Genomic DNA, 24,353 nt, shown 5'->3' on the forward strand with positions numbered 1-24,353 from the left:
TAACGCGACGACGGAATAATAAGTGAAAAATTATACGAGCGATCGGACAGTCGCCAAGGTGAACTCCGCAGTCGCCTGTTTCTGTTTGAATGACGTTTTAAACAAGTCCGCGATCTCCCTGATTTTCTTTATCTTTGATTTTTAAAATTAATTTTTACGTGGAATTATTTTATTCTATAAAACTTTACGGTGACTAATAAAAATAAAAAATAAAAAATGCGTGAAATTGTTCATATCCAAGCCGGTCAATGCGGCAATCAAATTGGTGCCAAGGTTAGTGTTCCTAAAAAATATAATACGATAATATCAATATTAATCAATTAATTTGTCTGTTATCAATTATCTATATTATACTTGCGTTATGTTTTAAATGACAAACGTCTTTAAAATATTTCATTTTTTTAACGTTTAATTAAAATTGCTATTTTATCAAACATGTAACACTTACCGCAAATCCCCCCCTTTTTTTTTTAATTAATAATTGAAGTTATTATTTTTTTTTTCTCTGGCATCGTCTTTTCAGAATTTAACTTTTAATTATTTTTAATTATTTCATTTATAGTTTTGGGAAGTGATTTCAGACGAGCACGGCATTGATTCTACGGGTACCTATCACGGAGATTCAAATCTCCAGCTGGAACGAATCAACGTTTATTACAATGAAGCCTCCGGCCCGAAATATGTACCAAGGGCAATTTTGGTGGACCTTGAACCTGGGACGATGGATTCCGTGCGCTCAGGGCCCTTCGGGCAGATATTTCGGCCGGACAATTTCGTGTTCGGCCAGTCAGGGGCCGGTAACAATTGGGCTAAGGGTCATTACACCGAGGGTGCCGAGCTCGTCGACTCCGTGCTCGATGTAGTGAGAAAAGAGGCCGAGAACTGCGACTGCTTGCAAGGGTTCCAGCTTACGCACTCTCTGGGCGGCGGCACGGGATCCGGAATGGGCACCTTGCTCATCTCAAAGATTCGCGAGGAATATCCCGACAGAATCATGAGCACCTTCTCCGTCGTGCCGTCCCCGAAAGTATCCGATACCGTCGTCGAGCCATACAACGCGACTCTGTCGGTTCACCAATTAGTGGAGAACAGCGATCAAGCTTATTGCATCGACAACGAAGCACTCTACGATATCTGCTTTCGCACTTTGAAACTTACTACTCCTACGTACGGCGATTTAAATCATCTCGTGTCGGCGACCATGTCCGGTGTAACAACCTGTCTAAGGTCTATAACGTAAAAATGATGGTTATTAAATTGAAGTAAATTTGAGATAATAATAGAATTATCGGAAACAATTGATATAAATCGATGTGCTAATTTATCTTAAACGGCCGCAGATTTCCCGGGCAGTTGAACGCGGATTTGAGAAAGCTCGCGGTGAACATGGTACCGTTTCCGCGTCTCCACTTCTTTATGCCGGGCTTCGCGCCTCTTACGTCTCGAAAAAGTCAGCAGTACCGGGCGCTCACCGTGCCGGAGCTTACCCAGCAAATGTTCGACGCGAGGAACATGATGGCAGCTTGCGACCCGCGGCATGGCCGTTATCTCACCGTGGCGGCTATCTTTCGCGGCAGGATGTCGATGAAAGAGATCGACGAGCAGATGCTCAACATCCAAAACAAGAACAGCTCGTACTTCGTCGAGTGGATACCGAACAACGTGAAAACAGCGGTGTGCGACATCCCGCCGCGCGGCCTCAAGATGTCCGCGACCTTTATCGGCAACTCCACCGCGATTCAGGAACTGTTCAAACGCATCTCCGAGCAGTTCACTGCCATGTTTAGGAGGAAGGCCTTCCTTCACTGGTACACCGGCGAGGGCATGGACGAGATGGAGTTTAACGAGGCGGAATCGAACATGAACGATCTGGTGTCGGAGTACCAGCAGTACCAAGAAGCGATCGCGGACGATTACGAGGAATTAGACGAAGACGAAGTAGAAAACTAAAAGAAGGAGAGATTTATCACAGAAGATCGCGCGCACTTGCAAATATTTTCGATCAATTTTTTTTTGTCCACGTTTTTGTGTTTGTTACTTTTTTCTTTTTTTTTTTTTAGTATATTTTACATTATTTTTTATTATATACACGAATTATTTATATACTGATTTTAACGTATTTATATAAAAGACGATACGTACCGGTAGAAGTTTAATTTAATCTCTCGACTTAACGTCAGTAGATTTTCTTAAGCACGCGATAGTTTAATTCTTTGATATCTCACGCGAGTCAATTAACGCTTGTTCATTACGCCGACGTCGACATCGTTATCAGTTAATGATATTAGTAGTCCGATATAAATAAGACGAGTGGATGCAAGTCTCGTTATCGAACTCGCTGTCGTCCTTCTGGTCAACTGGCATTGATGAAGCCAAGGCCTCGGCAAAAATTGGCGATCGCGTATTATCTCATCGGTGCCCCGAGGGCAAACACTTTATTATTGCGTACAATAAAGGAGAACGCGTGTTATTGCGCGACAGTTTCGCACCGTCGCTGCATATCTTCAGAGGTGATTCTTTAAATAACGTAAAGAACGTAAGTGAGAAGATAAGGTAACCATTCAATTTTCAAGTATAGAAAATTCATAACGTATTAAACAAACATTGTTTAAAATTACACCGTAAATAATTGCTGCATATAAGACCGCGTATTATTTTCCCCCGCGTTTTATTACACCGTGGGGTATTAATGGAGGAAACGCTTGATTCGTCAATAATTTTTATTATAATCTAAATCCATGCCACATATTCCTTCGAATAACACGTCGAAATTCTTATTACTAATAAAGCTGAATATAACGTAGGCGTATCGCAGACACAATACAACAAGATCAACAAAAAAAAAAAAAAAAAAGAAGAAAAAATTCCGAGTAATTATTCTTTGCTCGTTATAGTTTACTACTCGTCGGAATTTTTATTTTGCCACCGGATATCAGTCGCGAATACTTGGGGTATCACACAATTCGTCAAAATGTACTCCCGATCGCCTATATTACGTCCGTCTCAATTATAAGGCGCGTCGTACGTTACGTAACTATATAAAAGTATCAAAAGGCGACTTTTTCGTGAGCTTTATACGATCGGTCACGCGGGATCCTATTACGATAGGACAGAGACAGAGGGTAGCTCTAGGTAGAAGGTAAACTCTAGTAGAAAAGAGAACGTCGCCGGGAGCTTGTCTCAGTTCTCCTGCTCGCAAGTTTCGAAGTCGTCGGCGCACTCCTCCGCCTCGAAGTCCTCCTCGGCCGTGGCCTCTTGATACTGCTGGTACTCAGACACTAGATCGTTCATGTTGGACTCGGCCTCGGTAAATTCCATCTCGTCCATGCCCTCGCCGGTGTACCAATGCAGGAAGGCCTTCCTCCTGAACATGGCGGTGAACTGCTCGGAGATCCTCTTGAAGAGCTCCTGAATGGCGGTGGTGTTGCCGATGAAAGTCGACGACATCTTTAGGCCCTTCGGCGGGATGTCGCACACCGCCGTTTTCACGTTGTTCGGTATCCACTCGACGAAGTACGAGCTGTTTTTGTTCTGGACGCTGAGCATCTGCTCGTCGACTTCCTTCATCGACATCCTGCCGCGGAAGACCGCCGCCACGGTGAGATATCGGCCGTGGCGCGGATCGCATGCCGCCATCATGTTCTTCGCGTCGAACATTTGTTGCGTGAGCTCCGGCACGGAGAGCGCGGAATATTGCTGCATGGACCGGGATGTCAGCGGCGCGAAACCCGGCATGAAGAAGTGCAAGCGCGGGAAGGGTACCATATTCACCGCGAGCTTTCGTAAATCGGCGTTCAGTTGGCCGGGAAACCTATAACAAGAAGAAAAAAAAAAAAAAAAAAATAGGTAAAAATTGCATTATGATTCTATAGTTAAAAAAATTGTATTTCTTTCGGCAAGTCTTTTATTTTCATTCACGGATGCCCACCTGAGACAAGTAGTCACCCCGGACATAGTAAGCGATACCAGGTGATTAAGATCGCCGTAGCTCGGGTTTGAAACCTTCAAAGTGCGGAAGCAGATGTCGTACAGGGCCTCGTTGTCAATACAATAAGTCTCGTCGGTGTTCTCCACCAGCTGGTGCACCGACAGAGTGGCGTTGTAGGGTTCGACGACGGTGTCGGACACCTTCGGCGACGGCATCACCGAGTAAGTGTTCATTATTCGGTCGGGATACTCTTCGCGGATTTTCGAGATTAACAAGGTGCCCATTCCAGATCCGGTGCCGCCGCCCAGCGAGTGAGTCAGCTGGAAGCCTTGCAGGCAGTCGCAGTTCTCGCACTCCTTGCGAACGACGTCGAGAACGGAGTCGACTAATTCGGCGCCTTCGGTGTAATGGCCTTTCGCCCAATTGTTACCAGCGCCGGACTGACCGAAAACGAAGTTGTCCGGTCTAAAGAGCTTGCCGTAAGCTCCGGAACGGACAGCGTCCATCGTTCCCGGCTCCAAATCCAGTAGAATCGCGCGCGGTACATATTTCCCCCCGTTCGTAGACGTCGCGACTGTAATACGAAAAAAAAAAAAAAAAAGAGTCCAGTAACTTAATAATCAATACAATTTTAAAATAAGATATTTAAAACTCTGTGTTTAATCGCGTACATTTTTATTTGTTCTTAGCAACAAATCTCGCGCGACGACGAGCGCGTACATTTTGCTCGTTAGTTAATTAAGCTGTTTCTATCGCGGAGCACGTGCCAGATGCAACGTTCTCGGAAATAATCATGTTCTCGCGACTCGAACGAGAAAGGTCTTGAAATCGCGTTAGAGTTGGAAACTCAAGACCGCGGCGAGCGGTCTATTTTCAGCGTAAAATTCGCTCTTCACTCATCGTTTTACAGAAATTGAACGCATACTTTTCTATTTTTTTTTTTATTATTACTTTTAACGCGAAAGCAGAAGTCGCCAAAACATTTTCAGTTAAAAAAAATAAAAGAATTATCTTTAACATTATTTTAATTAATCTTAATAAAGATACCATACTCAGTATTTCTCTCGTTAAAATAATTATTAAAAAGTACTCGTCGCAAATATAAAAAAAAATTTCTTTTAATTTATCTAAAAAATCCTAAGTAACCGAAACTTAAAATAAATTATATTCCGCTTTTCTGTAATATTCGCGACTTACCAGACGCTTCGTTGTAGTAAACGGAGATTCGTTCGAGCTGCAGATCGCTGTCACCGTGATAAATGCCCGACTGGTCGATGCCGTGCTCCTCAGAAATAACTTCCCAGAACTGCAACGTGATTCATTAACATTTAACGCCCTGGAGACCAACTGTTTAAACAGCCCGCGCGCGTTTTTTTCTTTATTTTTTTCTGAATAACTAATAACCCAGCTGGGAAGAATAGCCCGATGCGAAAATAGAGCGGGGGCGCCTCCTTAACGTTTTGTAAAGAGAGGCCGTTTATTTTACTTCGCTTTTACCCGCGGGCCACTTTACGCGGCCGAAAGGGTGCTTCGTCTCGAAGCCGGGCGCCCCGAACTCCGACCGCGAGGACAAGGATAACTCGCGCGACATCCAAAAATAGAACCGCACGAAATTAAACGCGGCCTGTGCCCCCTCGCCCTGGCTCACGTCCACCCTTCCTGTTAAACATTTCTTCTCTCTCCATTTGTCTTATCTTCGCTATTTTCTCTTCCTATTAATAGCGGAGTCGCGGTGTGCCGGTCGCCACGGACGCCGCCTCGGCAAAACGAAACTCCCCCGATTATTTCGAATGCATCCCCGTCGCACTTGGGTGCGTCGCGTACGCGACGTTATCATCTCGGGTGTAAATAGGAACTGGTTATCATTCCTCGCGCGGAAGCAAGTCTAGGTTTGAACGATCTCGGGGAGAAAATTCGAGGATGTATTTGTTTTATTAATTGGTACACTTTGTTGGGAACACGTGCGTTGTCGCGCATGGAAAAGAAAAAGAAAAAAAAATATTGTTAGGTAAACTGACACTCGGAATCGCGTAAGACACGAAACTATGACGCAATTATTTATTTATTGTCCCACCGCGAAATTATCTCGGAACACGTGGTGTTTCTCGACGATCAAACGAGAAGCGTCGTTCTACTATTGTGCGAATCACAACTGTGGAATACAGGAACTTCGGTTTCGCTCGGTGCGATCGTTAAATTCTTTCGAGCGGAAAACAACACCGTAAAACTGACGATAGACAGGTGAAGAGAAAGGAAGACTCCTTTCGAGAAGGTAATTGTTCGGGAGCGGAATACTTTTTGGATCGACAAAAAAAAAAACGGCGTGATGATTCCGAACAGTAGAAAAGATAAATCGACTTTGTACACTACTTTATGAATTTTCTTTGTTAACATTTTATTCGTTATTTTTCAACGATACATTTTTCATAAAGTAAAATACTTAATGAACAAGATATTCACGTTTCAGAAATTAATTCACTCGGGTTTTATCACTCTGTGTAATTTGCTTGCATACCGTACTCTTGTTATAAAAAAAGGTCTCTGACTCATTGAGTACTCCATATACCAAATCACAATCTGGGTGTGTCACCGCCTGATGAGCAAGACCACACGAACTGTCGAGAAATGTCTCTTAATTCGTGGACGGAGTTACGCGGAAATTTGATAAGGCATTATTTGTCGACGATAAAGCTCGAACAGAGCGGCCGACTTTGTCGATTAAAATTAAAAGTACATTCCAGAGCGATTTCTTTTATTGCATGTACTTAATTTTAATCGACAGCTTAAACTGTTTAATCACGTTTTATCACGGCGATGCGCAAAAAAATGTTTTATTAAAGCACAAATAAATTAAAAAAAAAAATTCTTAAATAAATAAATTAATAAATAAAAAAAAAATTAATTTAAAAAAAAAAAAAAAAAGAAGAAGATATTTAGAACGTGCAAACTCATGTCCACTTATTTTCACGCCAATGGACATTGGACGAGGTTGCTGCGGAATCTTAAGTGTCTCTCCAAGATCGTCGTTTCCTGCCGGCGCGATTAAAACTTGGATCACTTCGTGCACTCCGGCCGCGGCGCGAAATAGAAAGAGAAGGGGCCTCCTCCTGTCGAGACGAGTGCAGTTCTTTAAATTCCATTCGTTCCGCACCTCCTTATCTCTCATTCGATTAAAGCCGTGGTCAAACGATATCATTAAATATGATTGCCTTTTTTTATGAGACGCAGTAACGCTCGTGGTTTCTCTCCCTCGCTTCACGAATTTGCTAATCGACTTCTACGGAAGGAATTCACAGGGATAGCAGAATATTATTATCGCCGTGCGTTTTATTATTAAAATAATGGAAAACGTTGGACGGAATTACGTTTGTGAAATTTTATTTGAAGAGGGCCAAGTGTCTTTTGATAAATCTCGGCTGCGTGTGCGATTAGAATTCGATACGCGCTTCCTTCCTCATCTTTCGCCGATTCAGGCAGGCGTGCTAAAAGAACCCGAAGAATTTCCCGGAAACCATGAGAGTGCCCCCAAGCGAGTTTCCGATCGATACCCCGAAGACGATGAATCACAATACTCGTCTTGGTCGCGTTTTAATTGACAGTCGTCTATCGCCTTCGCGCAACGTGTAATGGATTTACAGTTAATTTCCGGACATCGCGTATCTTTCGACAGATAATTTATTCTTGTCCGATCGCCTCCACAATGCCCCGCACACGTCCCGGAAACTATGCGCCCGAATAAATCGCTTCCACTGATGCTCCCGAGCTTAAACGTTAAGTCAATTAGCTGTTCGTACGCTTAATTGGATCCCCATATTAAACATTCAGATTTAAAACTGTTCCGTCGAGTATCGCGCCACTCATCCGGATTAATAAAACCTCTCCAATTGCCATAAAAAAAAAATATTAAAAAAAATATTTAAAAAATAAAAAAAATAGTAATTAACTCTAAAATTAGATGACGCGTTTTGCGAAAATATCTCCAGACATCTTCGTGCATTTTATTGAAATTCTTTTCAGCGCTTGAAAGTATAGTACAAAGACTACAAACCGCAGGAAAGCGTCTTTCTAAAAATTATACTGACTTACCTTTGCGCCGATCTGGTTGCCGCATTGTCCAGCTTGTAGATGCACAATTTCCCTCATCCTGGCGTTCCTCTCGGCGCGGAAAAACGACGCGGAAACGGTGGGAGGGTGAAAGGGAAAGCAGGCTGATCTCTCCTCCTGGATCCGCCCGGGAATTCTCTGTCCTGCCGTGCGGTACGCGGCTCGGCGTGTCGGAACGGAGTGCGTGTGCGGCCGAATGCAGCCGTGCCGAGAAGTGCAGCCAGCCGAGTCGCGAGTCGAGCCTGAGAATGAGCCGGCGAGGCGGTATTCGTGAGGGAAACGCACTCGTGCCGGCGTCCTGAACTCCACTCTCCCGAGGCGAAGCTTCACTCGACGACATCGGGATTAAGAGGAGAGGGTGGGCAGGGGGACGAGGGGGAATCCGTCGCCGCGACGGAGAAAGGAAAAAAAAAAAGGAAGGCGGGAGAAGAGAAAGGAAAGAGGCCGAGAGAACGAACGAGCGTTCGGGTGATAAACGGTGCGAGGGCAGCGAATAAAGAAAAAAAAATTTAAGGGGGTTTGTTCTAGAGTTCAGGGGGGGCTACATCCCCCGAAAAAGGGTAGGAGGCGCGTGCGAACCCCGGTGGTTGCTCGCGGCAAAGCCGGTCAAGCCGCTTCCAGTTGGATTGCCTCCTCTCGTCAAACGCACTCCTAGTCATCAGGACAAATGGTCCTTTCTTTTCTTTTTTTTTTTTTTCTAATCGGCGTAATTAATCACCGTCCAAAATTAATTCCCGGAAGCTAACTGTGATTGCGTGCAAAATACTGTTCGATACGTCGCGACGGTATGATTGTTCTTTCGATCGAATTACCTTGAAGTTCAGTCACCGGAACCGTAACAGGAGATAGAACTGTCTTTTTTTTCCCATATTTATTTTTTTTTTCTTTTTTATTTTATTCTTTTTTTTGGAAAGTACTTCCTCCTGGTTGAATGCTGGCGACGGTATCACGTTTAACGGAAGCGTTTCGGTCACATGAATTCTGGGGCAACGCACACGCGTGTCCCGGTAATGTCTATAATTACCACCAACGCATGCAAACGTCGGGATGAATAAATGAAATAATAAGATCAAATGTGAAAGAGTATACTTAATTATTATTTTATTCATCGACTCTACTGTTTAACAATTTAAAACTTGCCTCTTGTTTTCTGTTCAAAATCATATATAAAATTATATAAAATCCGAAGTAGACAGCCGGCGAATTAAATCGAGATTAAAGTTAATCAGCGCTGATGGAAGTGGTCCATCGCGCACCGTCTCCAGTTTCGAACTTCTCTCACGTCGCTTTCCTCGACGTCGCGAGAACAGACGTCTCCGTCTATTATTGCAGCCTCCGTCCTCAGCTCCCGTTATTAACGTCCGTGTTTGTCGCCGACATGTGCGCGGTCGTGAAAGAAACGGCGATGGTTCCTCATCCAAAAATCCCGGCCGACGTCAAACGAAACGGCGAGCCTTGCCGTCGATCTCCTGCCAGAACGATTAAAGGGAAACGCGCTCTGCTTTTAGGGAACACGCCGATAAACGTTCAAACACCTTCGGAACAAATCGACACGCGTCGCTTTCCATTTAGAATTTTATTTGACAGACTTGGACTCTGCTCGGAGGAGAGTTGGAGGGAAATTTATTATTTTTGTTTATTTTTATTTTTTAATTAATTCTGAAATAATTCTAAGACACTCTTGCCGAAAGTTTTGAATAGAACGACTTTTAGAGGGAGAAGTTCTATGATGTTAAATGAAGTTTTGCGGAGAAACTACGCGACTACGGTATTTGGCACAGTAGGCAGGAAACGCCGCGTGTCCTCTTATTTCTTAATGAGTTAGGCACGTACGCGACGCATATATACTTTGCCATTGCGTGCGGCGCCTGAGCGATGGATCGAATTCGTAAGACGAGACGGTCAACATACAGCGAGACATCGTGTGAGTCACAACGTAGCCTCTATTAAGGTCGACGGCTGCTTTTTATCCAAGGCGAACGGCTAGAATCAAAGCTGACCATTTTCCTTATCTACAGGTCGTTTCAATAGTTACAATAATTATAATTATAAAATAATTTACATACAATTACATATCGCGTTACTAAACTAATTATTTAATTTAAATCTCTTTTCTCTCTTTGCTCAACGAAGTGCGAGCGAGGAATCGCGGAGAGAGAGTCAATCGTGAAGCTGGACCGATCGTGAAACGACAGAGTTAATTTAAGGGAACCGAAGGTCGTGGGAGAGTGTCACGCGGGCCACGGAGGCGGTGGTCAATTGCGCGAAATTAGGGGAACGGGATAAGGTAATGGTCTCGGTAGGGGCGAAGGAGGCGCGACCGGAAGCGCAGGGTCGCAACGCGGTCGCGGTTATTTCCAACTCGTAAAGCCGGCTCGAGTTTCTCGCACGCCCGAGCGTCATTCCCGAAAGCGCGACGGCGTACGTTACCGCGGAATCCCGGCGGGTTTGGCCCACGGTACGCGCGTATCGATCCCCGGGCTCGAAACGCGCTGATTCCACCGGCTTAACTGTATCTCTCGTTAATCCGTTATCTTCCTAGCCGGAGCTATGTGCTCGACATTCCTCGGTTACCGCATCGCGGATGCTGAGATCCTGCTGGGAACGTTGGGATACCCCGCGGACGCTATCGCCGTTCACCTTGGGTGCTTATTAAAACGAAAGACGGTAAACGAAATTAGCGGGTCTCGGGATTAACATACGTAAATAAGTAGGGTGGTCTGTAAACGTTGTACCTGGAGTTTACAAAATTGGCCTGTAACTTCTGTTGGTAAGACGCATTGCGGGCCGATACTTCCCATTTTTGCTAGGACTGATAATTACGTTTGCAGCTAATGAGATTCTTAATTATGTTGCTCGACGAAATCATAGATGTCTATGTAGAACGTATAAAATACAGATATTATTGGCCTGTTTTAGTATTAGGATTTTTACCACAGTCTTGGAAACAGTCATTAACGAGTAGCATATCATATTATCAAATCGAAAACATTCTGTCTAAATTAATTATACATATAGTGGTTCGTACATGATTTCTAATCTTTCGTGACAAATATTAAAAAATTAATCTTAATCAATTGTCAAAGTAAATATAGATATCACGAGTTAATTAGTAATTTATCAGAAATTTGTAAAAAGCTGATGTATGAAATTGATATACTTTCTTACATTAGTGACTTATCAAAAATGAGAAAAATAAAAGAAAAAAAGAAATGCCGCACATTACAATGTTTAATACGAAAATATACAATTAAAAAAAATGTAATATTAAGTTTAATCGACTTATTTCTATTGATCCAAGTATCAAATCATTCCATGCAGTTACTGGTCGTACATATATTCAAATTACTTTTCTTTTCTTTTTTTTCTTTTACAGACAACTTTAAATTCGTTTTAAAATAACTGAATGTCTAATCAATACTCTCGTCGTATATTTCATGAATATTTATTCACATCTATTTTATCATGGTATATAAAACTGCGTATGACAACAGACAAATATAAATATATATGAAGTCTCCGAAAATACAAAACTCAATAGCACTAGTCTAAAGGTCTGTGTAATAATCAGGGGATAGTGCGAGTGACCACAGATTTATATGATAATAATTTATTCAAGTATGCAGCGACCGCACTCAGCGGTTGTACAGTGGATGATGATAGGGGCGCGCAAAAATTGATAACCAAAATAACGAATTTAGTAGAAAGACGTATTCAAAAATAAGAAAATTATTCCTCGCATTATCGCACTGAGTACGATGCTGATAAAGAAAAGCGCGCGCACTTTGCAAAAATTCGAAACAAAGTCCATAAAAAAAAAAGAAGATACAAAAGAGAGATAACGAGTTAAGAAGCATAGGTGAAGTATTGCGTTATCGCTCGATCGAGAAAGAGAAAGTAAGGGGAGGGTGAGAAAATTTCGCTTTCGTCGCGAGGGGTTTTCTTAGTTTTCGTCAACCTCGGCTTCCTGCTCCTCGTCGAACTCCGCATCCTCATCAGCGGTGGCTTCCTGGTACTGCTGGTACTCGGACACCAGGTCATTCATGTTGGACTCGGCCTCGGTGAATTCCATCTCGTCCATACCTTCGCCGGTGTACCAATGGAGGAAAGCCTTTCTCCTGAACATAGCAGTGAACTGTTCGGAAATGCGCTTGAACAGTTCCTGAATGGCGGTGGAGTTGCCAATGAACGTGGCAGACATCTTCAGACCGCGTGGTGGGATATCGCACACGGCGGTCTTCACGTTGTTCGGTATCCATTCGACGAAGTATGAGCTGTTCTTGTTCTGAATGTTCAACATTTGTTCGTCGACCTCCTTCATCGACATTCTACCGCGGAAAATGGCAGCAACTGTAAGGTACCTGCCGTGCCTGGGGTCACACGCAGCCATCATGTTCTTCGCGTCGAACATCTGTTGAGTGAGCTCCGGTACGGAAAGCGCTCTGTATTGTTGGCTGCCGCGAGATGTGAGAGGAGCAAAGCCAGGCATGAAGAAATGAAGACGAGGGAAGGGTACCATGTTTACGGCAAGTTTTCTAAGATCGGCGTTCAACTGGCCAGGGAACCTCAAACAGGTAGTGACACCGGACATCGTAAGAGAGACGAGATGATTTAGATCACCATACGTTGGCGTTGACAATTTCAGCGTGCGGAAACAGATATCGTAGAGTGCCTCGTTGTCGATACAGTAAGTCTCGTCGGTGTTTTCAACGAGCTGGTGCACGGATAGAGTTGCGTTATACGGCTCGACGACTGTGTCGGAGACCTTCGGCGACGGCACGACGGAATACGTGTTCATGATTCTGTCGGGATATTCCTCGCGAATCTTTGAGATGAGCAAGGTGCCCATACCGGAGCCAGTACCACCGCCCAAGGAATGCGTAAGCTGGAATCCCTGCAAGCAGTCGCAGCTTTCGGCCTCTTTTCTCACGACATCGAGGACAGAGTCGACCAATTCGGCGCCCTCGGTGTAATGGCCCTTGGCCCAGTTATTTCCAGCGCCGCTTTGACCGAATACGAAATTATCCGGTCGGAAGATCTGGCCAAACGGTCCCGAGCGTACAGAGTCCATCGTGCCAGGTTCCAAATCAACCAGGATGGCACGCGGCACATATTTTCCACCGGACGCCTCATTGTAATAGACGTTGATTCTTTCCAGCTGAAGATCGGAGTCACCATGGTAAGTACCAGTCGGATCAATGCCATGTTCGTCGCTGATGATCTCCCAAAACTGAAATATACAAAAATTTCGTTAGAAAATTTTGCCACTAGAAAAAGTAATATTTTTATATTATAATATATATCGTCTTTCATGATCAATGAAAAATTTATCGCGCAATTTTTCGATAGAGTAAACAGGAGTGCATATTTCCGACGTACTCCTTCGTCTAGCAAACCTTATCTGTGCCGTAACGAATCGGCGTTGGCACAAAACTTAGATACGCATTCTGAACCACGCATCATCCGCGCGCGTGTACACGTAGGAAGGAAGTCTCGCGCATCAGCTCGCTTTCTCCCTGCAATTATCCTCGCATCCGTTTTCCAGCCTTCCATTGTATCGAGCGCGAACGAAGCTGCCGTTCAACGACCTCGCGCGCACCGTGTACCTCGCGTGTAATTAATCGTAATATCCCGAGTCCCGTGTATCGAATTACGTTTCTCTCTCTTTTTTTTTTTTTCGCTTTTGCATCTTTCAAATCAAACTCGCCTCGACGTTGTAACCGAATCGCCTGAGCGATAATCGCGATTAATTAGTCCCGTAAGCTCGGTCACGTTCTCGTCTCGGAACGGCCGGTTGGTCGGTTCGACGAAGCGGATCGCGATGCAACGAGATACGATGATACTCGAAGCCATGGACCATCGCTGTATAATCTTCCGGAAGCGCTCGTTTTATCGCGTTTAATCGTAATCGGTACTTCAGACTGAAATGTCAATCACTCGGTAAATGTCTTTCAATTTAACGTCGCTACGGAGAGTATAATTTTCAAATTAAATGCTCGTGCAAGGCAACTACGAGCAATCGTGAAAAGCGCGAGTTTTCGGAAACGTTTTAACGCGCGTAAATTATTAATTAACACCGACAAAACAATTTTCTTATCGGCTTAAACGCACAAAAGGAAAAGAGTGTTTTTGAGATCCTTTCTCCTTCTTGATTAGCAATTCAAAGTACGACCGCGCGTGTCTGATGCAACTCCTAATTTGCAAACAAAAGGACAAGTTAATTACGAAACCGTCGGCGCGCCGCGTGCGCGGTCCATCGTGCATCTCCATTTCATCTCGGGGGAAACGTGGTTCAAAGACCCCGCGGTATATTTCTGGAAATCGACGTGCAAGAGACACGCGCGTCTTATTGTTGGAGCACAAAGGCGCGCAAATAGAGCGGCTAGACTAATGCAATTATACCGCCTTGATAGTTAAACCGTCTTTATCGCGAAGAGTCCGATTACGTCCGAGCGCGGTAAAATACTAAATTACACGTCACTTGGCAAAATTACTGGTTTCTCTAGACACGTTACGCAATCAAGACATTTCGGAAGTATGCCTCAGATTCGTTCACCTCTAATTATAAATTCGCAAATTATCTCAATCGTAATCTTTAGCTCATGCTAATCGCACTTGATAACTATCCATCATTACAACCCAAAAGTCTAATTAAAGGTACATTTTACTATTGCCACGTTTTAAAAAAAGACGACTTTAATTTGTTCTCGCTTTATATCCGATTGAATTTAAAATTAAATACAGTCTCCACGAATTCGGTCAGAGTTTCCCTTTTTTTTTTTTTTTCTTTTTTTCTTTTAAGGAGCTAAATAATTTCCAAGTTTAATATACCAGCCTGCGTGAAAGTAAGTCGTCGCAAGAATAAAATAAAATAAAAAAAGAACCGTCCGCCTATCGTTCGGTACATACGTCCCACATGGGAACGATGGGTGAATTAACCAGTGACCATATATGATCATCGTCGTTCGAAAGCTAAGATCACCCAACCCTATCTTGCCCTCCCCCCACGCAAGCCTGTCCACCTCCTTTTCCTTCACGCAAGTTGTCCGGCCTGATTGCAATGTATATGTTACAGTCAGATATGAGTCACCAATGTCACCGCTATATATAGAGATGATTGTAAAACGACTGTGCGATTAACATGAACGGGCGATCAACGGCGACACGGTTTGTCCATTTACGTTTACGAATCTTTCCCTTCGTTTTTCCCGAAAGTCGGTTCCTCGCGGCCGGGACTTCTTTCTCCTCTCTTAAGTCTTCGGCATCTCCCCGAGTCGACAGCTGACGGACGGACGAACCCGTCTGTCGTCCGCTAGACCGGAAGGAGTGCGAAAGGTCGCACCGTTATTCTAAATGCAGCCCGGCGCTGCGCTTACGGATTGCGTAACCGAGCGAGCGGATACGCGATGCAATTGGTTCACGAGGGTTCCCGCACAAGACTTTAATAGATCGCCGCTTATGACAGATGAGAGATGTAAGAGGGTCAATTCGCCCAAGGGCTGGTCTACCTAGACTGCGCAGAAATACCGATCCCGGCGAGTGAAGCCGGAGGAAACGTTACGGTGCACGTCGAGTATTAAAAGTCCAAGTATCATTCGAGTTGTCGTACCGCAAACTGCCGATAAACGCCTTGAAACGAGATAACACAATCTAGCTAATAATTAACGAGAAATATTAAGGACCAGTATTTTTTCTTCTTTGTTGCAAAATTATTTTACGGGCAGCGATCGATCGAGCAAAATGAAATGTATTACAGCTGCGTGGAATAAGTAAAAAATCACGAGGTAAACAAAAGTAATAAACTACAAGAGATCTTGTTTCGTGTAATCTATGTAAAGTGAATCATATGGGAAAAAAAAAAATAATAACTATAATTACTGATCCCGCGTTCTATTTAAGTGCAAACCGAGAACGGATTTTTCTTGTAAATTAAAGTTAATATAAACGTCATAGAATCCTGTAAATGAGAACAGATAATCGCGAGAAGTCTCGGTTATAAATTCATCTTGATAGCGAGTAAATATCTTCTTTTAAAATATTGGAAAATAAAATTACATATTTCCAAGATAGCTTCAAGCCGCATTTAATTTCTAATAAAGTTATTAATAGCTAGATTGTCGTTTGTAGATAGCGTCAACAGACGACGGGACATATTATTAATAGCCGTCAATTACGCCTATCTCGCGGTGAAATCTATTTCGAAGCTGGATAAAGGGGAGAAAATAAAAAAAAAAAAAAATATATACTGGAAATAGTAAAATGGCAATCGTCATCGAGTCGGCGGCAGTAGGCGAAACCCAGCCTGCGACTCGACGCGATCGATACAGCTGGCTATATCCAGAGAGGAATAGAGAGGGCCGCCGACTCGTCGGCAACGCGAGAGAAACGATTCGAAGCGGGGCCGGGGTGATGCGAGGGAAAATGGCGAGAGGATATCGCGGGGCCTCCTTTATTTGGGAGCACGTTGCCGCGCTACGCCGAGACTCGGTGTCCTTGGACTGGAAGGCGTCGCTGAACAGACACATTCATATACCCAGGCAAGCGAACGCCAAGGGACTCAATGTGGTCGGCTGAAAGGTATACCTCTGCCGCTCTACGCCAATTTTTACCTGCAATTCGCCATCGATTTTCTTTAATCGCATTTTGGAGAGGAAGGGGAGTTAGGTTCTTTCTCGGTACGTTTGCATTTTTCAATAAAAAAAATTTCCCATTTCCTTCGGTACGCGTTGGGAAAAGAATATTGAACGAAGTCTTGAATTAATTTTTGTTTATTAGATTTATGTAATATAGATGAATTTAATTATTGGCGCGAGGATTTTTTTTATTTTTTTATTTTAGGAAGAAATTCTAAAGTTTAAAGGTATTTGTTTTGCAAAAAATAAAAGAGACTTTTGAACCGATTTCTTTCATATTGATTTGCGAATCTTTTGCGATAGCTCGGATATCAATAAATTTTATCAGAGATTCTAGATAACTTGCAATTTAACGAAGTGCTGGAAAGTTGAACGCGGCAGCGCCCAGTGCTTAGGTAAAAAATTTTCTGCTTAATCGATACGTTCTCGTTTACTAGAAGACTGTTAAAAAAAAAGAGAGAGGGAGGGAGGAAGGTAAAGAAAAATAGCCTTTGATATTAACGCTACCATGACGTCGAATCGAATAAGATAGACAGTTCGAGAAACGGGGCATTGACTTGGTGCAGCAGCCTTAAAAATTACGGAAGCGTGACGGCGAACGTCTCGATCAGTTTTTGCTTCGATCTTTACTCGCTTTCATGCAAATCTATACAGCCGATTATTCAGATAAGATTAACAATTGGTAACAACGACCAATAAACGCGATTGCGTCGTCTTACGTAATTCTCGCGTTAAAAATTTAAGCGTAAAAAAAATTTGTTCTTCCAAGACAACTCATTAAAAGAAAAAAAAAAATTAATAAATAAAATAAAACAATAAATCCGCCAAAAATCATAAATAAAGTTTCTGTGAAAAGGTTCTCGAATAAATTAACGAAAAAGTTAATAAAAAACGCAGAGATTGATAAGTTAAACAGAAATGCGCGTGGCGGAAAAAAAAAAAATTAAAAATAATAAAAATAAAGGGAGCGGTGCGGTGTGTCCGCATGCGAAAAACCGAGACGCCGGTTCCTACGATTAGCAGCCGAGGCTGCAAGCGTCCGAGCGTGTCCGCTGGCGATAACGCGGCGTCGTCTGTCGACCGTTAACGATGCGAGAATTTCAAAACGCACCCGCGATGCGTCCGGCGAATGGACGCTGGCTTGGCCGTTAAAACGATTGCGACGCCACGCCGCGCGGCCTAACGGACGCGGCGGAATTCCAGCTGCCTCAAGGAACGTCCACACGGAACGATCGTGAAAACGCGCGCGACTGTTCCCGTCCGCGTCGCGTTTCGGAACCGCTTTGTCGAAAGAATAAACTTGAGCTCTGGAAGGTTCAATAAATTTGTAAACCGCGAGAACGCGAAAATTAGTAATATTTAATATTATTATTTAGTCGGGATTAGTACCAGCGTCGGTGTGAACGCGTCTTTAATTCACATCGGTCTGAACAGAGCGCGGGAGAGGAACGAGAGGGAAGACGACCCTAAAGGGAAAAAAAAAAAAGAACGACAAAAACAAGTGCATTTCATTTGCGACCGACTGGCGTGGCTAAAGCGTTCCATATTTCTTTTTTTTACTGCACGCGAATATATCTCTCTTTCTATCTTCCGCATATTGCGCGAACAAACGTCAGGTAGACCGAAGCGGCATTTGCACACGGCCGGGATTGTTACGGGATGGAAAAGAAGAGAACGTCAGGAGAATGAAAAAAGAGAAAGAGATGCGCGCGCAGTTGGTCGATGCCGTCGACCGTCGCGTGAGTGACGATCTCTCTTTGCCCTCGCCCTCTCTCTCCCTCCCATCATCTCTCTCTCTCTCTCTCTCTCTTTCGTCGCAGAGAGATATGCCACACCCAACGTCATTCCACGACCAGGACAGATAAATCAGATAAATTCTAAAGACGTTCGCGAAGGAATCCGTCCGCTCGTCTTCGTTTCGCGGTCGGTCGGCCGACGGCGTGCCGCGAAATCTACATGGTATAGAGGCGACGGGAGAAGATGGCCGACGTAACATGTTCACACGGGAACACGCAGAGGAAGAGACTAGGGAGAGAAAAAAAAAAGAAGCGAGGGGAGAGGGGAAAAAAAAAACCGTTAAGCAGCGCCGGCCGGCCGGCGAGGTTCTGTCGCCATGACAGGTCTTCGACCGGGCGAGGCCCGTCGTTTCCGCGGGCTCGCCAGCGTGCCCGTCGGGTAGGTCACCGGGAAAACGCCAGCGCGAACGTCCCCGTTACGCCGCGCGAGTTCTCGGCTTCGCACGGCGGGTATCGAGCGGCGCGAGGAAACATGGCGAACGAGGTCGAGAACGACGCCCTCCATCGACTACCCGACGCCTCGTCGTCGACGGCCCGGTGCCGTGTCTAGGTGATGCGAGAGCACTCGAACGAGGTACCGCGGCGCGAGACGGAATACCCGGTGGACGAGCGTCCACGTCGACGAGGAGCACCCGGTCGCGAACAAAGGACAACGCGAGCCGCGCGCGAGATCTCGCCACCGATCGCGATCTCTTTCAACGAGGCGTAGGCAACTTTCCTACCTTCGCTCCAATTTGGTTGCCGCACTGGCCGGCCTGGATGTGGACGATTTCCCTCATGTTGCTCGTGCGGAGTTTGGCTTTGTAACCTCACGGGATTGAGACCCTCGGAATTATATCGTGATGCGAGGGCGGCGACTAAACGGCGATCGCTGATCGGAACTCGAGAACAGACTAGCGCGTCGCGAGAGCCCAGAGACGAGTATGCGACGGTTGCGGTGTCCGTTACAGATTTTCAAGCCTGCACTGGAGCGCCCGAGGGGAATCGCGGGGAAAGGAAACGGAGGGCATACGATTGGTGGAGGCGCCGCGGTCGCGCCGCGACGATTGGCGAACGCGGCGACGCGAGCGCAGCGCTGCCAACCGTTGAGTTGCTAACTCGTTGTCGCAGTCGTCTCATCTCACATCGTACGGCGTCGGCGACGCAGGCGGTCCACGGTCCACTCTTCGTTGAAAGGAGATACTCGGATTTCTCCGAATTTTTTACAGAGAAAATCACAGCGTAGCATTATTATCCTACCGGCCGTCCGGGACATCGGAATCCCGTACCGCGAGCGATCCTTCGATATGGTAAAAATACGAAACAATTGCAAATTTATTTCCGATTCGATTACTTTCACGAAAAAAATTGGAGGGAGGGGAGGAGGAGGGAGGAAATTCACCTCTCTATTCACAAAATTTACAACAATTCGGCTTAGTTTTTACTACCAAATGCGATTAAACGATCTACTGTATCCCAGGCTGCGAAGTTTTTAGTATCACGACGCGATTCACGTACGTGGAATATGATATTAATTTAATATTAGACTTCAACCGTTGATTTCAAAAATTAACCGTCCCTTGGCGATGACCCCGTGATGCCGTGAAATGAAAGGGCACCCGGCCCAGCGACAGTCTGGCAGACACGGGTGAGGCTAGGTTTGCCCGCGAAAAGGCCTATCGTCCCTATTGTAAAGGAGCATTGTAAAGGAGTAGGGTACATACGTTCGATCGGTTGATGAAGAGGCGCGCGGGAGAAATGCTTTCTCAGGGTACGCGTATGTATTGTACATTTCCGTTTCTCCTAGCATCTCGAGCGTGCATCTCGCGGGAGATGCAGCCACCGCTTATCGATTCGCAGGCGTGGCCGGTAACGCCAAGCTGTGCCACAGAATCACAATTGCAGATGCGAATTGCGACACGTAATTGTCGTCAACGGCAATCTTTTCGCGAGACAAGTAACGCTCGCTAGGCGTTTATCATCGAATTAGAGATTAAGATTGAGATCGAATTGGAATTCAATTACATGAAGTAGAGACAACTAATATCTGGTTTACTAAACTGTACTATGATTCGTTAAACTTGAGTCTAATCTAAAATTTTTTTTTAGGACTTTAGGCGCTAATTCGATTAATTGGAGCCGTGGCTTAATTAATTCAGCGAGCGGACGCCAGCTGCATCGAGCAGAGTAACTCGACGTATCGAGCTTGACCGCGGCCTACTCAAGATTCAAGTAAAAAAAATTATATGATTTAATTAAGCGATTGAAGGAGACTGGGAGATTTTGCTCGATTTTCGCATTCAGTTCATTAGCACGTCCTGTTAATAGATTTTCTTTCACTTCTGGCGTTTTGCCAAAAAAAACTTGCAGCGAACGAACATCTTGCAAGAATCTATTCCTGATACACTTGAATGTTTACTCTAATGCCCGTGGATACCCAAAAAATATTTCTAGTTACATGATTAGAAAATTAAATTTTATTATATGAAAAAAATATTTTTTTTTTAATTAATAGTATTCTGGTTTTATTTAAAGTTCTTAAAATAATTTTTAAATGAACGCATGTATATCATCTGTAATTATTTCATTGTTATCTTATTGAGAAAATAACGTTATGCTCATACTTCATATTTCTTTTTCAGCTGTATCGATGGCGCAAGAAGTTTACAGTTAAAAGCGTTTGTCGAGGAATCTTCGCGAGATGCTGGTTCTTCGCGAAGCAGGCAGTACCGTATTCGTACACAGTTACATATCCGTGCGACGTTACGTTGCTTTAACGACGGCCTTCCGTCTTGCTTCTCCATGAGATGTGGCGACGCGCCATATGTAACGCCTCTGCAAAAACGCGTGAAATACGAATCCTGTTAAGAAGTTTTATGCGGGACGAGCATTTACATCCGTATGCCAGTACGTAGCTTGAGTATGTATATATTCGTTCACAAACTGCGGGAAAAAGCTATTGTTTCTGTACGGTCCTGTACTTCGTGACCCACATTATATCAGATAAATACGAGTAAAGTATAATATTGAAAACGAAATGTTATAGTTAAACGTTTAGAATAATTTTGTCCAGCTGAATTATTATTTGAGTTTAAAATATTATTTTTTAAATATATATTTACAGTCTTTTCATTTTGATTTATTGTAGCATTTGTAGTTTACATTATTGATAATTTACAGGACAGCTTGGGCGTGGTAAAAAAATTTTGGCACGCTGATGTAACTCCTACACGTGAGGTCTACTCACGTTTGGACGGACGGTAATGGTTCATTCATTAAAAGCGATGAGTCAACTGACCTGCACACGACGTCTTTCTAATTATCCTGCTAAAACATGCACGCCGTGGATAGAAATTACACAAGTATGGCAGTAGTAAGAACTGCGTATAAAAATTGTTGTTTTTTTTCCTTTTTCTAATTAATCTTTTTTTTTTTTTTAGCTTTAAATTTACAACACCAAGTGTTCACGTGAGTCTAGGACGGAGGAAACGCTAATAGGATTGGCGGACTATCGCGTGGCTTTAATGCAAGCAGAAACAAGCCATTTGGGAAACAAGATCGAACAGCCTTCCACCCTTAGGATGGATTGGAACACCTGTAAAGTAGCACAGTACGGTAAGTGATTAGTTCTGACCCGCTCCACCCTTACCTAGTAGTCGCCTTAGACTCGTCCTGGCTACCGAACGCAGGAGAAAGTCGATAAGTGACTCATGGGTGTGTATGTACACACCCGCAGCGACCTGGCAGGCTTAATTAATGAACAAGCAGCGTATTATGTGTGTACACTATTACGCTGTTCATCCCGAGCTACCGAGGCTTCCGTTCGCGTAACATAGCTCGTCGAGTTAATTCGTATCGTCATTCGACTTAATACATGCACGGAGAAAATTTTATACTGAGTTACTGTGATGTCACAGTAGTTGCGGGCCATCTACTAGATTAAGTACTAGTGCAAAAAATTTATTTTATAACTCGGTGATGGTTCACAATTACTGTGACATCATAGTATGTATCAATATAAAATTGTCTCTGTAAAGGCGTGATCGGCGACGGCGACGACGACAACGGGGTGTAGCCGGTCCTGCCTCGCTCGTTGCCTTGTATGGATCAACCTCGGGCGCCGTCGTCATCTCGGAGAAAAGAAAATGAAGAAAAAAAAGGTCGCGCACGCATAATCGTTCGACCCGCGCACGCGTGCGACAACGTGGCCTCGCGATAACGCGGTTTCGTCGGCATCGATCACGGGCGTATCTGGCAGTTTTTATCGTAATTATGTGGCCGGTACGATTTCCTTGTCCGCGCGTGCCAAGATCATCCGTTAGCCTTTTTTCCCTTCGTCTCGATCGTAATTTGACACGTACAATTACGCCCGATCATCCTCGACGCTTCCGCAGAAATTTTTTCGATCCTAATCGATTATTGATTGACAGTTTTACCGCGAAAAATTGTCGAATATTTTTTATAGACTTGTTAGGACATCATACTTTTGATAGATTGTATTTTTCAAGTTTTAATTAAAAAATTAATATTACACATTGCTTGCACAAGTGTTTGTTTTATAAAATCTATTCGTTTGTTATTTTTATAGTTTAGGCGAGGCGAAAAGATTTACTGCGGCGCGTCAGAGGTTTGACGTAAGTCGAAAAGCCTTTCGTCAATCTTACCACGAGAGATTGCGCAATATCCGACCGAAGAACAATTCATGTGGATACGCTCGGCTTAATATCTCGCGTGTATTGTCCTTCGTTGGCTTTGCTATTAAGCAGCGAGTCCGCGAAACGTAAACGCCGGGTGACATCACGTCCTCTTTAAAACCAGATTCGAGCATCGGCGGGAGGTGTCTTAATGAATACTCGTGGCTAGAAATATCATAGAATTATGGTCGAGGCTTCTGAATTTTTTTTATCCGGCGCGTACACCCCCCAGCCTTTTAATGTCAACCCTATATAGTTGATTACGCTTGAGTGTCGCGAATGCCGAATTTGCACCTGGCAACAGACGGACATGACGTTTCGTACGCATGTCACAGTGCGGGGGTGAACGTGAGTCATGGTTATCGACCTTGATGGGTGGCGGGTGCCTAGCCCGACACAGGTACCTCGGAATTTCCGCGAGCGAGGAACGCACCTCGCGATAAACCGGTGAGGGAACTGTTGCAGGAAACTACCCCCTGAGTTAGAAGCGGCGTTGAGTCATCGCCAAAACGATCGATTGTCGTCTATATATACGTTCCGAGGGTGAATCGCGTGCAGTTTCCACTTTTGCGGATGATATCGAAGCGGTTAAAATCTACAAATAATCCTGCATTCGGTCGTACTTAAATATCGTAGCCTGGCGTTCCTCGCCGATTAATCTCGTTCTATTAAATTTCCTCGAAATTTGTATCGATACAAAACTTTGCTAATGAATCGTTAATCTTAAGGCAAAAGATGTACACTTTGAATCAAATGTCGAGCAGCTCTAGCGGCTCCGTTCTCCTTCGTCGCGACCTATACATGCTGGCGACCTCAGCGATGGAAAACGAAGCCATTTACGGCAAGCACGTGGACGTTGTCCGTTTGTTTTCGGACTCCCGTGTCGTTCGATCCTACGAGAAAGTGACCGTGTGACAAAATCTTGGCCTGGATATGAACGGCGTCTCCAGAAAAACGCAAAATACAATAGATACAATGTATACGTTATATTAAAATATTATTATTGATAGATTTATTTTTAAAGGAACATGTATAATTAAGCATTCGCAGGTATTGATCATTTTAATTGTGATTTATCATGCAAAGCATATGTTTGCAGGGTGTCTACAATTTTTTTCAGTTTAGTTAATAGAATAATAATGTGTTGGTTCTTCATGTACTTCTCATCGATCGTTGAACAGGTAAAAAAATGGATAATACAGCACTACCGACATATGGA

General features: G+C 44.1%; 3 protein-coding genes and 2 long non-coding RNA genes across 5 annotated transcripts; 3 read left to right on the forward strand and 2 right to left on the reverse strand.

Moving 5' to 3' along the window:
- The first annotated feature begins 64 nt into the window (after positions 1-64).
- LOC139110917 (tubulin beta chain-like) lies at positions 65-2,698 on the forward strand. Its single transcript, XM_070670882.1, has 3 exons — positions 65-273; positions 563-1,227; positions 1,341-2,698. The coding sequence occupies exons 1-3, from the start codon at positions 217-219 to the stop codon at positions 1,948-1,950; spliced, it is 1,332 nt and encodes a 443-aa protein (XP_070526983.1). The 5' UTR covers positions 65-216; the 3' UTR covers positions 1,951-2,698.
- A 4-nt stretch (positions 2,699-2,702) lies between these two features.
- On the reverse strand, positions 2,703-8,333 carry LOC139110916 (tubulin beta-3 chain). The gene is made up of 4 exons (XM_070670881.1): positions 8,015-8,333; positions 5,126-5,234; positions 3,929-4,502; positions 2,703-3,811 (listed from the first exon to the last, which is right to left on the reverse strand). Exons 1-4 carry the CDS (start codon positions 8,069-8,071, stop codon positions 3,181-3,183), a joined length of 1,371 nt encoding a protein of 456 aa, XP_070526982.1. The 5' UTR covers positions 8,072-8,333; the 3' UTR covers positions 2,703-3,180.
- A 3,128-nt stretch (positions 8,334-11,461) lies between these two features.
- On the reverse strand, positions 11,462-19,406 carry LOC139110913 (tubulin beta-1 chain). Its single transcript, XM_070670876.1, has 2 exons — positions 19,184-19,406; positions 11,462-13,262 (listed from the first exon to the last, which is right to left on the reverse strand). Exons 1-2 carry the CDS (start codon positions 19,238-19,240, stop codon positions 11,976-11,978), a joined length of 1,344 nt encoding a protein of 447 aa, XP_070526977.1. The 5' UTR covers positions 19,241-19,406; the 3' UTR covers positions 11,462-11,975.
- Positions 19,407-19,638: 232 nt separating this feature from the next.
- Positions 19,639-21,204, forward strand: LOC139110947 (uncharacterized). Its single transcript, XR_011547126.1, has 3 exons — positions 19,639-20,211; positions 20,550-20,672; positions 21,083-21,204. It is a non-coding gene; the product is annotated as an uncharacterized lncRNA (long non-coding RNA).
- Positions 21,205-21,257: 53 nt separating this feature from the next.
- On the forward strand, positions 21,258-23,759 carry LOC139110946 (uncharacterized). Its single transcript, XR_011547125.1, has 3 exons — positions 21,258-21,347; positions 21,621-21,802; positions 21,881-23,759. It is a non-coding gene; the product is annotated as an uncharacterized lncRNA (long non-coding RNA).
- Positions 23,760-24,353: the final 594 nt, after the last annotated feature.

Source organism: Cardiocondyla obscurior, linkage group LG22 (assembly GCF_019399895.1).
Source record: "Cardiocondyla obscurior isolate alpha-2009 linkage group LG22, Cobs3.1, whole genome shotgun sequence".
Classification (NCBI taxonomy): Eukaryota; Metazoa; Arthropoda; class Insecta; order Hymenoptera; family Formicidae; genus Cardiocondyla; species Cardiocondyla obscurior.

Bases quoted from the DNA above. Each gene is read 5' to 3' on its own strand.
- LOC139110917 (XM_070670882.1), top strand. From the start codon at position 217: ATGCGTGAAATTGTTCATATCCAAGCCGGTCAATGCGGCAATCAAATT. The intron at 274-562 runs GTTAGTGTTCCT...TTTCATTTATAG, and splicing joins GCAATCAAATTGGTGCCAAG to TTTTGGGAAGTGATTTCAGA. The intron at 1,228-1,340 runs GTCTATAACGTA...AAACGGCCGCAG, and splicing joins GGTGTAACAACCTGTCTAAG to ATTTCCCGGGCAGTTGAACG.
- LOC139110913 (XM_070670876.1), bottom strand. From the start codon at position 19,240: ATGAGGGAAATCGTCCACATCCAGGCCGGCCAGTGCGGCAACCAAATT. The intron at 13,263-19,183 runs GTAGGAAAGTTG...TGTATATTTCAG, and splicing joins GCAACCAAATTGGAGCGAAG to TTTTGGGAGATCATCAGCGA.
- LOC139110916 (XM_070670881.1), bottom strand. From the start codon at position 8,071: ATGAGGGAAATTGTGCATCTACAAGCTGGACAATGCGGCAACCAGATC. The intron at 5,235-8,014 runs GTAAGTCAGTAT...ATCACGTTGCAG, and splicing joins GCAACCAGATCGGCGCAAAG to TTCTGGGAAGTTATTTCTGA. The intron at 4,503-5,125 runs GTAAGTCGCGAA...TTCGTATTACAG, and splicing joins TTACTACAACGAAGCGTCTG to TCGCGACGTCTACGAACGGG.